At 59.5% G+C, this 13582-nt stretch overlaps 1 protein-coding gene across 1 annotated transcript; it reads left to right on the top strand.

The window, feature by feature from the left end:
* The first annotated feature begins 2491 nt into the window (after positions 1–2491).
* Positions 2492–13316, top strand: LOC125181840 (monocarboxylate transporter 13-like). The gene is given in 7 exon segments (XM_066985132.1): positions 2492–2501; positions 7231–7341; positions 7344–7388; positions 7391–7447; positions 10700–10843; positions 11576–12316; positions 13092–13316. Coding segments are annotated over 7 exon segments (1299 nt in total). The 3' UTR covers positions 13283–13316.
* Positions 13317–13582: the final 266 nt, after the last annotated feature.

The following is a 13582-nucleotide window of genomic DNA, read 5'->3' as shown; positions in this document are numbered from 1 at the left end:
AATGAGGCATTAGGCCCCCAAAACTGGGGGTTTTAGCCCCCAAAATGAGGCATTAGGCCCCCAAAACTGGGGATTTTAGCCCCAAAAAAGAGGCATTAGGCCCCCAAAACTGGGGATTTTGGCCCGAGAATGAGGCATTAGGCCCCCAAAACGGGATTTTGGCCCCCAAAAGGAGGCATTAGGCCCCCAAAACTGGGGATTTTGGCCCCCAAAATGAGGCATTAGGCCCCCAAAACTGGGGATTTTGGCCCCCAAAATGAGGCATTAGGCCTCCAAAACTGGGGATTTTGGCCCGAAAATGAGGCATTAGGCCCCCGAAACTGGGGATTTTGGCCCCAAAAATGAGGCATTAGGCCCCCAAAACTGGGGGTTTTAGCCCCAAAAATGAGGCATTAGGCCCCCAAAACTGGGGTCTTAGCCCCATAAATAAGGCATTAGGCCCCCAAAACTGGGGATTTTGGCCCCCAAAATGAGGCATTAGGCCCCCAAAACTGGGGATTTTAGCCCCAAAAAAGAGGCATTAGGCCCCCAAAACTGGGGATTTTGGCCCGAAAATGAGGCATTAGGCCCCCAAAACGGGATTTTGGCCCCCAAAATGAGGCATTAGGCCCCCAACACTGGGGGTTTTAGCCCCAAAAATGAGGCATTAGGTCCCCCAAACGGGATTTTGGCCCCCAAAATGAGGCATTAGGCCCCTGAAACTGGGGGTTTTAGCCCCCAAAATGAGGCATTAGGCCCCCAAAACTGGGGGTTTTAGCCCCCAAAATGAGGCATTAGGCCCCCAAAACTGGGGATTTTGGCCCCAAAAATGAGGCATTAGTCCTCCAAAACTGGGGTCTTAGCCCCATAAATAAGGCATTAGGCCCCCAAAACTGGGGATTTTGGCCCCCAAATGAGGCATTAGGCCCCCAAAACTTGGGGTTTTAGCCCCCAAAATGAGGCATTAGGCCCCCAAAATGGGATTTTGGCCCCCAAAATGAGGCATTAGGCCCCCAAAACTGGAGATTTCGGCCCCCAAAATGAGGCATTAGGCCCCCAAACCTGGGGTTTTGGGCCCGAAAATGAGGCATTAGGCCCCCAAACCTGGGGGTTTTAGCCCCAAAAAATGAGGCATTAGGCCCCAAAACGGGATTTTAGCCCGAAAATGAGGCATTAGGCCCCCAAAACTGGGGATTTTAGCCCCAAAAATGAGGCATTAGGCCCCCAAACGTGGGGTTTTTAGCCCCCAAAATGAGGCATTAGGCCCCCAAAACTGGGGATTTTAGCCCGAAAATGAGGCATTAGGCCTCCAAAACTGGGGGGTTTATGCCCAAAAATGAGGCATTAGGCCCCCAAAACTGTGGGTTTTGGCCCGAAAATGAGGCATTAGGCCTCCAAAACTGGGGGTTTTAGCCCCCAAAATGAGGCATTAGGCCCCCAAAACTGGGGATTTTGGCCCGAAAATGAGGCATTAGGCCCCCGAAACTGGGGATTTTGGCCCCAAAAATGAGGCATTAGGCCCCCAAAACTGGGGGTTTTAGCCCCAAAAATGAGGCATTAGGCCCCCGAAACTGGGGTCTTAGCCCCATAAATAAGGCATTAGGCCCCCAAAACTGGGGATTTTGGCCCCCAAAATGAGGCATTAGGCCCCCAAAACTGGGGATTTTAGCCCCAAAAAGAGGCATTAGGCCCCCAAAACTGGGGATTTTGGCCCGAAAATGAGGCATTAGGCCCCCAAAACGGTCTTTTGGCCCCCAAAAGGAGGCATTAAGCCCCCAAAACTGGGGGTTTTAGCCCCAAAAATGAGGCATTAGGTCCCCCAAACGGGATTTTGGCCCCCAAAATGAGGCATTAGGCCCCCAAAACTGGGGATTTTGGCCCCCCAAATGAGACATTAGGCCCCCAAAACTGGGGGTTTGGGCCCGAAAATGAGGCATTAGGCCCCCAAAACTGGGGGTTTTGGCCCGAAAATGAGGCATTAGGCTCCTGAAAGTGGGGATTTTTGCCATCAAAATGAGGCATTAGGCCCCCAAAACTGGGGGTTTTAGCCCCCAAAATGAGGCATTAGGCCCCCAAAACTGGGGATTTTGGCCCCAAAAATGAGGCATTAGTCCTCCAAAACTGGGGTCTTAGCCCCATAAATAAGGCATTAGGCCCCCAAAACTGAGGTTTTAGCCCCCAAAATGAGGCATTAGGCCCCCAAAACTGGGGATTTTGGCCCCCAAATGAGGCATTAGGCCCCTGAAACTGGGGATTTTGGCCCCCAAAATGAGGCATTAGGCCCCCAAAACTTGGGGTTTTAGCCCCCAAAATGAGGCATTAGGCCCCCAAAATGGGATTTTAGCCCGAAAATGAGGCATTAGGCCCCCAAAACTGGGGATTTTAGCCCCAAAAATGAGGCATTAGGCCCCCAAAAGTGGGGTTTTTAGCCCCCAAAATGAGGCATTAGGCCCCCAAAACTGGGGATTTTAGCCCGAAAATGAGGCATTAGGCCTCCAAAACTGGGGGGTTTATGCCCAAAAGTGAGGCATTAGGCCCCCAAAACTGGGGGTTTTGGCCCGAAAATGAGGCATTAGGCCTCCAAAACTGGGGGTTTTAGCCCCCAAAATGAGGCATTAGGTCCCCAAAACTGGGGATTTTGGCCCCCAAAATGAGGCATTAGGCCCCCAAAACTGGGGATTTTAGCCCCAAAAAAGAGGCATTAGGCCCCCAAAACTGGGGGTTTTGGCCCGAAAATGAGGCATTAGGCTCCTGAAAGTGGGGATTTTGGCCCCCAAAATGAGGCATTAGGCCCCCAAAACTGGGGGTTTTAGCCCCCAAAATGAGGCATTAGGCCCCCAAAACTGGGGGTTTTAGCACCAAAAATAAGGCATTAGGCCCCCAAAACTGGGGATTTTGGCCCCCAAAATGAGGCATTAGGCCCCCAAAACTGGGGGTTTTAGCCCCCAAAATGAGGCATTAGGCCCCCAAAACTGGGGATTTTAGCCCCAAAATGAGGCATTAGGCCCCCAAAACTGGGGGTTTTAGCTCCATAAATAAGGCATTAGGCCCCCAAAACTGGGGAGTTTGGCCCGAAAATGAGGCATTATGCCCTCAAAACTGGGGATTTTGGCCCGAAAATGAGGCATTAGGCCCCCGAAACTGGGGATTTTGGCCCCCAAAATGAGGCGTTAGGCCCCTGAAACTGGGGGTTTTAGCCCCCAAAATGAGGCATTAGGCCCCCAAAACTGGGGATTTTAGCCCCAAAATGAGGCATTAGGCCCCCAAAACTGGGGATTTTGGCCCCCCAAATGAGGCATTAGGCCCCCAAAACTAGGGGTTTTAGCCCCCAAAATGAGGCATTAGGCTCCTGAAAATGGGGGTTTTTGCCCCCGAAATGAGGCATTAGGCCCCCAAAACTTTGGATTTTGGCCCGAAAATGAGGCATTAGGCCCCCAAAACTGGGGATTTTGGCCCCAAAAATGAGGCATTAGGCCCCCAAAACTGGGGGTTTTAGCCCCATAAATAAGGCATTAGGCCCCCAAAACTGGGGATTTTGGCCCGAAAATGAGGCATTAGGCCCCCAAAACTGGGGATTTTGGCCCGAAAATGAGGCATTAGGCCCCCAAAACTGGGGGTTTTAGCCCCCAAAATGAGGCATTAGGCCCCCAAAACTGGGGGTTTTAGCCCCCAAAATGAGGCATTAGGTCCCCAGAACTGGGGGTTTTGGCCCCAAAAATGAGGCATTAGGCCCCCAACACTGGGGGTTTTAGCACCAAAAATGAGGCATTAGGCCCCCAAAACTGGGGGTTTGGGCCCCAAAATGAGGCATTATGCCCTCAAAACTGGGGATTTTGGCCCGAAAATAAGGAATTAGGCCCCTGAAACTGGGGGTTTTAGCCCCCAAAATGAGGCATTAGGTCCCCAAAACTGGGGATTTTGGCCCCCAAAATGAGGCATTAGGCCCCCAAAACTGCGGGTTTTAGCCCCCCAAATGAGGCATTAGGCCCCCAAAACTGAGGGTTTTGGCCCCCAAAATGAGGCATTAGGCCCCCAAAACTGGGGATTTGGGCCCGAAAATGAGGCATTAGGCCTCCAAAACTGGGGATTTCGGCCCCATAAATAAGGCATTAGGCCCCCAAACCTGGGGATTTTGGCCCCCAAAATGAGGCATTAGGCCCCCAAAACTGGGGATTTTGGCCCGAAAATGAGGCATTAGGCCCCTGAAACTGGGGGTTTTGGCCCCCAAAATGAGGCATTAGGCCCCCAAAACTGGGGATTTTAGCCCCAAAATGAGGCATTAGGCCCCCAAAACTGGGGGTTTTAGCTCCATAAATAAGGCATTAGGCCCCCAAAACTGGGGAGTTTGGCCCGAAAATGAGGCATTATGCCCTCAAAACTGGGGATTTTGGCCCGAAAATGAGGAATTAGGCCCCTGAAACTGGGGGTTTTGGCCCCCAAAATGAGGCATTAGGCCCCCAAAACTGGGGATTTTGGCCCCCAAAATGAGGCATTAGGCCCCTGAAACTGGGGGTTTTAGCCCCCAAAATGAGGCATTAGGCCCCCAAAACTGGGGATTTTAGCCCCAAAATGAGGCATTAGGCCCCCAAAACTGGGGATTTTGGCCCCCCAAATGAGGCATTAGGCCCCCAAAACTAGGGGTTTTAGCCCCCAAAATGAGGCATTAGGCTCCTGAAAATGGGGGTTTTTGCCCCCGAAATGAGGCATTAGGCCCCCAAAACTGGGGATTTTGGCCCGAAAATGAGGCATTAGGCCCCCAAAACTGGGGATTTTGGCCCCAAAAATGAGGCATTAGGCCCCCAAAACTGGGGGTTTTAGCCCCATGAATAAGGCATTAGGCCCCCAAAACTGGGGATTTTGGCCCGAAAATGAGGCATTAGGCCCCCAAAACTGGGGATTTTGGCCCGAAAATGAGGCATTAGGCCCCCAAAACTGGGGGTTTTAGCCCCCAAAATGAGGCATTAGGTCCCCAGAACTGGGGGTTTTGGCCCCAAAAATGAGGCATTAGGCCCCCAAAACTGGGGGTTTGGGCCCCAAAATGAGGCATTAGGTCCCCCAACACTGGGGGTTTTAGCACCAAAAATGAGGCATTAGGCCCCCAAAACTGGGGATTTTAGCCCGAAAATGAGGCATTAGGCCCTCAAAACTGGGGAGTTTGGCCCGAAAATGAGGCATTAGGCCCCCAAAACTGGGGATATTGGCCCCATAAATGAGGCATTAAGCCCCCAAAACTGGGGATTTTGGCCCGAAAATGAGGCATTAGGCCCCCAAAACTGGGGGTTTTAGCCCCAAAAATGAGGCATTAGGCCCCTGAAACTGGGGATTTTGGCCCCCAAAATGAGGCATTAGGCCCCCAAAACTGGGGGTTTGGGCCCCAAAATGAGGCATTATGCCCCCAAAACTGGGTGTTTTAGCCCCCAAAATGAGGCATTAGGCCCCTGAAACTGGGGATTTTGGCCCCAAAATGAGGCATTAGGTCCCCAAAACTGGGGGTTTGGGCCCCAAAATGAGGCATTAGGCCCCCAAAACTGGGGTTTTAGCCCCAAAAATGAGGCATTAGGCCCCCAAAACTGGGGATTTTGGCCCCCAAAATGAGGCATTAGGCCTCCAAAACTGGGGGGTTTATGCCCAAAAATGAGGCATTAGGCCCCCAAAACTGGGGGTTTTGGCCCGAAAATGAGGCATTAGGCCTCCAAAACTGGGGTTTATGCCCAAAAATGAGGCATTAGGCCTCCAAAACTGGGGGTTTTTGCCCCCAAAATGAGGCATTAGGCTCCCAAAACTGGGGATTTAGCCCCCAAAATCAGGCATTAGGCCCCCAAAATGCCCCCCCCATAGGACCCCCCCCCCCCCCCCAAGGGGTTCCAGGTGTCCCCCCAGGTGTCTGGGCGCCCCCCCGAAGACACCCTCCCCCCATGACACCCAGATGTGACCCCCCCACCCCGGGACCCTGGTGCTCCCCCCCATAGGACCCACGTGAGCCCCGCCCCCCCCCCCCCCAGTCCCCCCCCCAAGACTCGCAGCCTCCCGGCGTCCCCTCCCCCTTGGCGACCTTTGCCCAGGGAGGGGGGGGAATCCCCTTGATGGGGGGGCTCCGGGGGGGGGGTCGATCATTAACAGAGGCTCCAGGAGAGGCTCTGGGACCCCCCCGCGGCTGGACTTTGCCCCCCCCCCCCCCCCCCCCCCGTGGCTGTCCCAAGGCTGAGTCAGGTAGGGAGTGGCTGGGGACAGCTGGGACCCCCCCGTGCCCCCCCCCCAATCACCTGGTGTTGTGCCCCCCCCATCATCTGGGACCCCCCCCCATAAAACTGGGGCCCCCATTAACTGGGACCCCCCCCGCATTACCTGGGACCCCCCCCCCCCATAACTTCCCCTCCCCACCCATTACCTGGGACCCTCCCCGCCCATTATTTGCCCCCCCCCCGCCCCCATTATATGGGACCCCCACCTGGGACCCCCCAGGGCCCCCCATTACCTCAGACACCCCCCCCCCCCCAATTTGGGACCTCGAAACACCTGAAACCCCCCATACACCTGGGACCCCCCCCCAAACACCTGACACCCCCCCCAAAACACCTGAACCCCCCCCCCCAAAAAAAACACCTGGGACCCCCCTCCCAAAAAAACACCTGGGACCCCCCACCCCCTGTTACCTTTCCCCTCCCCCACTTGTGCCCCCCCCCCCCCCCCAATTTATCCTGGTCCCTTTTTGCAGCTGCCTGCTCTGCTGGGGACATCCGAGTGCCCCCCCCGGACGCCTGGGCCCCCCCGTCCCCTTTGTCCCCCCTTGTCCCCCCCTCCTTGTCCCTTCTGTCCCCCCCTTTGTCCCCTGTATCCCCCCCTCCCCCCATTACCTGGGTCCCCCCTTAACCCGTGCCCCCCTTGTCTCGTTTGTCCCCCCTTGCCCCCCCTTGTCCCCTGTGCCCCCCATTACACAGGGCCCCCCCCCCCCCATTAACCTGTGACCCCCCTTGTCCTCTCTGACCCCCCCCCTTGTCCCCTGTGCCCCCCATTAGCAGGCCCCCCCCATTAACCTGTGACCCCCCCCTTGTCCCCTCTGACCGCCCCTTGCCCCCCTTCCCCCCTTTGCCCCCCCTTGCCCCCTGTGCCCCCCCACCACCAGGGTCCCCCGTTACCCTGTGACCCCCCCCCCTTTTCCCCTCTGTCTCTCCCCCTTGTCCCCCCCCATCACCCAGCCCCCCCAAAAACCTGCCCCCCCTTTGTCCCCTCTCCCCCCCCCTTTATCCCCAGTGCCCCCCCGCCCCCCCCCCCGCCGGGCGGGCGATGGCGGGGTCCCCGCCGCCCCCTGGGGGTGGGCGGTGGTGGGGGGCGCCTTCCTGCAGTCGGGGCTGGTGTTCGGGGGCTGCGGGCGCTGGGGCTCTGCCTGGGGGCGCTGGGGGGTCCCTCGGGGGGGCAGGGGCCGTGGCCTGGGTGGGCTCCGCCGCCATCGCCGCGCTGCAACTGGGCGGTGAGCGGGGGTACCGGGGGTAACTGGGAGGGCTGGGGATACTGGGAGGGCTTGGGGGGGGGCCTCACGCATGTTCCTGGGGGCCCAGTGCTACCAGTAAAGGGGTTGGGAGGATACAGGGAGGATACTGGGAGGGTTGGGGGCCTTCATCTGTCTCCCTGGGGACCCAGAGCCACCAGTAAAGGGTTTTAGGGGATACTGGGAAGATACTGGGAGAGCTGGGAGCCCCTCACCCTTGCTCCTGGGGTCCTAGTGCTACCAGTAAAGGGTTTCAGGGGATACTGGGAGGATACTGGGAGAGCTGGGGGCCCCTCACCCTTGCACCTGGGGTCCCAGTGCTACCAGTAAAGGGGTTGGGAGGCTACTGGGTGGATACTGGGAGGGTTGGGGGCCCTCCTCTGTCTCCCTGGGGACCCAGAGTCACCAGTAAGGGATACTGGGAGTACTGGGAGGATAGTGGAAGAAATGGAGGCCCCTCACCCTTGCTCCTGGGGTCCTAGTGCTACCAGTAAAGCGGTTGGGAGGATACTGGGAGGATACTGGGAGGGTTGGGGGGTCCCTCATCTGTCTCCCTGGGGACCCAGAGTCACCAGTAAGCGGTTTTAGGGGATACTGGGAGGATACTGGGAGAGCTGGGAGCCCCTCACCCTTGCTCCTGGGGTCCTAGTGCTACCAGTAAAGGGTTTTAGGGGATACTGGGAGGATACTGGGAGAGCTGGGAGTCCCTCACCCTTGCTCCTGGGGTCCTAGTGCTACCAGTAAAGGGGCTGGGAGGATACTGGGAGGATACTGGGAGGGTTGGGAGGGGCCTTCATCTGTCTCCCTGGGGACCCAGAGCCACCAGTAAGGGGTTTTAGGGGATACTGGGAGGATACTGGGAGGGTCGGGGGGGGTCCCTCATCTGTCTTCCTGGGGACCCAGAGCCACCAGTAAGGGGTACTGGGAGTACTGGGAGGATACTGGGAGGGCTGGGGGCCCCTCACCCTTGCTCCTGGGGTCCCAGTGCTACCAGTAAAGGGGTTGGGAGGATACTGGGAGGATACTGGGAGGGCTGGGGGGGGCCTTCATCTGTCTCCCTGGGGACCCGGAGCCACCAGTAAAGGGTTTTAGGGGATACTGGGAGGATACTGGGAGAGCTGGGGGCCCCTCACCCTTGCTCCTGGGGTCCTAGTGCTACCAGTAAAGGGTTTTAGGGGATACTGGGAGGATACTGGGAGAGCTGGGAGCCCCTCACCCTTGCTCCTGGGGTCCTAGTGTTACCAGTAAAGGGGCTGGGAGGATACTGGGAGGATACTGGGAGGATACTGGGAGGGTTGGGGGGCCTTCATCTGTCTCCCTGGGGACCCAGAGCCACCAGTAAGGGGTACTGGGAGTACTGGGAGGATACTGGGAGCGCTGGGGGCCCCTCACCCTTGCTCCTGGGGTTTCAGTGCTACCAGTAAAGGGGTTGGGAGGATACTGGGAGGGTTGGGGGACCCTCATCTGTCTCCCTGGGGACCCAGAGCCACCAGTAAGGTGTTTTAGGGGATACTGGGAGGATATTGGGAGAGCTGGGGGACCCTCACCCTTGCTCCTGGGGTCCCAGTGCTACCAGTAAAGGGGTTGGGAGGATACTGGGAGGATACTGGGAGGGTTGGGGGACCCTCACCCTTGCTCCTGGGGTCCTAGTGCTACCAGTAAAAGGGTTTGGAGGCTACTGGGAGGCTACTGGGAGGGTTGGGGGGGGCCCTCATCTGTCTCCCTGGGGACCCAGAGCCACCAGTAAAGGGTTTTAGGGGATACTGGGAGGATACTGGGAGAGCTGGGGGCCCCTCACCCTTGCTCCTGGGGTCCTAGTGCTACCAGTAAAGGGTTTTAGGGGATACTGGGAGGATACTGGGAGAGCTGGGAGCCCCTCACCCTTGCTCCTGGGGTTCTAGTGCTACCAGTAAAGGGGCTGGGAGGATACTGGGAGGATACTGGGAGGATACTGGGAGGGTTGGGGGGGGCCTTCATCTGTCTCCCTGGGGACCCAGAGCCACCAGTAAGGGGTTTTAGGGGATATTGGGAGGATACTGGGAGGGTCGGGGGGGTCCCTCCTCTGTCTCCCTGGGGACCCAGAGCCACCAGTAAAGGGTTTTAGGGGATACTGGGAGGATACTGGGAGAGCTGGGGGCCCCTCACCCTTGCTCCTGGGGTCCTAGTGCTACCAGTAAAGGGGCTGGGAGGATACTGGGAGGATACTGGGAGGGTTGGGGGGGGCCTTCATCTGTCTCCCTGGGGACCCAGAGCCACCAGTAAGGGGTTTTAGGGGATATTGGGAGGATACTGGGAGGGTCGGGGGGGGTCCCTCATCTGTCTCCCTGGGGACCCAGAGCCACCGGTAAGGGGTACTGGGAGTGCTGGGAGGATACTGGGAGGGCTGGGGGCCCCTCACCCTTGCTCCTGGGGTTTCAGTGCTACCAGTAAAGGGGTTGGGAGGATACTGGGAGGGTTGGGGGGCCCTCCACTTTCTCCCTGGGGACCCACAGTCACCAGTAAGCGGTTTTAGGGGATACTGGGAGGATACTGGGAGAGCTGGGAGCCCCTCACCCTTGCTTCATGGATCCCAGTGCTACCAATAAAGGGGTTGGGAGGCTACTGGGAGGCTACTGGGAGAGCTGGGAGCCCCTCACCCTTGCTCCTGGGGTCCTAGTGCTACCAGTAAAGGGTTTTAAGGGATACTGGGAGGATACTGGGAGAGTTGGGTGCCCCTCACCCTTGCTTATGGGGTCCTAGTGCTACCAGTAAAGGGGTTGGGAGGATACTGGAAGGATACTGGGAATGTCGGGGGCCCTCCTCTGTCTCCCTGGGGACCCAGAGCCACCAGTACGGGGTTTTAGGGGATACTGGGAGGATACCGGGAGGGCTGGGGGCCCTCACCCATGCCCCTGAAGTCCTCGTGCCACCAACAATGGGGTTTGAGGACTGTGGGGGGCACTGGGACCTCCCTCACCTGTCTCCCTGAAGTCCCAGTTCCACCAGGAAGGGAGCTTGGGGGCTGCTGGGAGGGAATGGGCGCACTGGGACCCCCTCCCCTCTCTCCCTGGGGTTCCCAATCCCACCATTAGGAAGTCCTGGGGCAAGTGGGACGCACTGGGAGCACCCTGCCCTTCACCCTGGGGTCCCAATCCCACCAGTAAGGATCCCTGGGAGGCACTGGACCCCGCCCCCTCCATCCCTGGCTCCCAGTCCTCCCAGTAAACACCCCTGGGGGCCCGTTCCCCGTTGCAGGACCCCTGGCCAGCTCCCTGAGCACCCGCTTCGGCGCCCGCCCCGTGGTCATGGCCGGGGGCTTCCTCACGGGCCTGGGGTTCCTGCTGGGGGCCTTCGCCACCCACCTGGCCCACCTCTACCTCAGCGTGGGGCTGCTGGCGGGTATGGGGCGGGGGCTGCTGGGACACAGGGCAGGGGGGGGGTGGGCGGCGGGGTGAGGGAGGGGGCGGGAGAGGGGTTGGGTGACCTAGAACGTGGGGCTTCCCTTGGGTGAAGGGGGGATGGGGTTGGGTGACCTAGGACGTGGGGCTTCCCTTGGGTGAGGGATTGATGGAGTTGGGTGACCTAGAACGTGGGGGTTCCTTGGGGGTGGTGGTGGTTTTGGGTGACCTAGAATGTGGGGGTTCCCTTGGGTGAGGGAGGGAAGGGGTTGGGTGACCTAGAACATGGGGGTTCCTTGGGTGACAGACGGGACACAGGGGAACATGGGTGACCTAGAACATCCTTGGCCATGGGGTGACCTGGACCACCCCAGCCCATTGGGTGACCCAGGACGTCCATCATCCCTGGGGGACCTCAGATGGCCCCAGGCCATTGGGACACCTAGAACATCCCAAACCACTGGGCAACCTAGTCCACCCCAGCCCAACGGGTGACCTAGAACCCCTCCCTCCCCCTGATAATTGGGTGACTCAAACCATCCTATCGCATTGGGTGACCTAGAACCCCCCACCCCCAACTAAATGCCTCACACCACCCCATCCCGTTGCGTGACCTAGAACCACCACTCCCATTGGCTGCCCTTATCCCACCCCCCACCCGCCGTAAGCCCCTCCCACCCCCCTCCATTGGCCAGCCCCGCCCAGAAGCCGCCCCCAAAACCTTTCCCCGCAGGCCTGGGCTGGGCGCTGGTCTTCACGCCCTCGCTGGGGACCGTGGGCCGCTACTTCCCGGCGCGGCGCGCGCTGGCCACGGGCTTGGCCATGTCGGGCGCCAGCGTTTCGGGGCTGGCCCTGGGCCCCCTGGTCCCTCTTCTGCTGGACACCTACGGCTGGCGGGGGGCCCTGCTCCTCCTGGCCGCCATCTCCTTCAACCTGATGGTCGCCGGTGCCTTGCTGCGGCCTCTGGATGTCCCCAACGAGTCGCCGGGGCCGCCGCGGGGCCAAACGGGGTTGTCGCGGCTGCTGCGTCACGGCCCCTTCCTCCGCTACGCCTTGGCCTTCGTGCTGGTGGACGCCGGCTACTACGTGCCCTACGTCCACGGGCCGGCCCGTGCCCACGAGGTGGGGTGTGACGAGCGCCGCGCCGGGCTGGTGATGGCGGCGACGGCGGTGGCCGACGGCAGCGGGCGGGTGGTGGCGGGCTTGCTGGCCGCCCGCCCCGCCGCCCCCTTGCTCCGCCACCTCTTCGGTTGGTCCGTGCTGACGGGGCTGGCGCTGTTGCTGCTGCCCTTGGGGACCTCCTTCGGGGGCCTCCTGGCCTTGGCCTTGGCCTACGGGTTCTGCGCCGGCGCCGTCGTGCCCCTGCAGTTCACCGGCGTGGCCGAGGTGGTGGGCGCCGGGCGGCTGATCCACGCCATCGGCCTCATGCAGATGTTCGAGAGCTTCGGGTCGCTGCTGGGGGCTCCCTTTGCCGGTAGGAAGGCGGCCCGCTGTGGGGCTGGGGGTGCTGGAGGGGTTGGGGGACCTAGGACCAGTCATGGGGGGAACCCAGGAGTGGTCGTTGGCCTAATTTTCATCATTGTGGGTCAGAAAAAGATGCCACCGGCGTGTTGTGGGGTTGGGTGACCTAGAACTGATCACTGGGGGCATCTAGAGTGTGGTTAGGGGGCCCGTTCCCCATCCCCATGGCTCATGGGGTCAGCAGTTGGTCATGGTGGGCTGGGTGACCTAGAACCAGCCATGCAGCACACCTAGGAGGGGCTTCTGTCCTCATTTCCAATCGTTCTATATCACAAAACGGCACCATGGACACAAGACAGGGTTGGGGGACCTAGAACCAGTCATGGGGCACACCTAGGGCCCGGCTGGGGACACATTTCCATCCTCGTGGCTGATTGGGTGGGCGATGACGTGTGGTGGGGTTAGGAGTCTTAGGATTGGCTGCGTTGGGCAGCTGGGGGGGCTCCCGGGCCCATTTTCTCACCATCTTAGACCAAAAATTGGCCCAAGACCTCGAGGGTTGGGCAACCTTGGCCATGCTGGACGTTCTTGGTGCCCCAACACGCCGGGGGTACCCCTCAGAACCCCCCCGAGCAGTGTCTGGGGGTGGTTCTAGGGAGGGGTCTGGGGTTCTAGGTGCCCCATCCCATGTGTTCCTCGTCCTCCAACCCTTCCCACCTCCCCCCAGCTGTTCTCTGGGCTGGTTCTAGGTGGGGTTCTGGGGTTCCAGGCGCCCCAATGTCTTTCAGGTTGGCTGCGGGACCTGACCGGGGACTTCACAGCCTCCTTCCTCGCTGCTGGCGCCTTCCTCCTGGCAGGGAGCCTCCTCATCCTCACCCTCCCCGGCTTCTTCCGCACTTCCCGGGGTGATGGTGGCAAAGGGGGGGGTCACGGCTTGGCCCCTAGCGAGGGCCCCACGGTTTCCCCCTCGACGCTCTAGAACCAGCCACGTTAAACCCTCTGCTCCCCACAAAGCTCGGCCTGGGCTCCGTCCCTCCTTTGGCACCCAGGGGTGGGGGCAGAGGGTGGGTGTCACCCTCGGGGGGGGGGTAAATTGAGGATGGGGTCGGGGGGTACCCCATGATAACACAAAAAGGGGGTTCTAGATAACACATTGGGGTTGGTGTGGGGTGACCCGGCCAGAATCCGTTTTAGGTGATGGGTTTGGGGTCAGTTCTAGGTCCCCCAACCCCGAGCTGGTTTATGTGAGGAATATGGGGGGGGGGTCTCAGTTCCAGGT

The sequence above is a fragment of the Anser cygnoides genome, chromosome 31, assembly GCF_040182565.1.
Source record: "Anser cygnoides isolate HZ-2024a breed goose chromosome 31, Taihu_goose_T2T_genome, whole genome shotgun sequence".
NCBI lineage: Eukaryota > Metazoa > Chordata > Aves > Anseriformes > Anatidae > Anser > Anser cygnoides.
The sequence above is the reverse complement of the archived record's forward strand: the minus strand, read 5'-3'. Positions and strand labels throughout refer to the sequence as shown.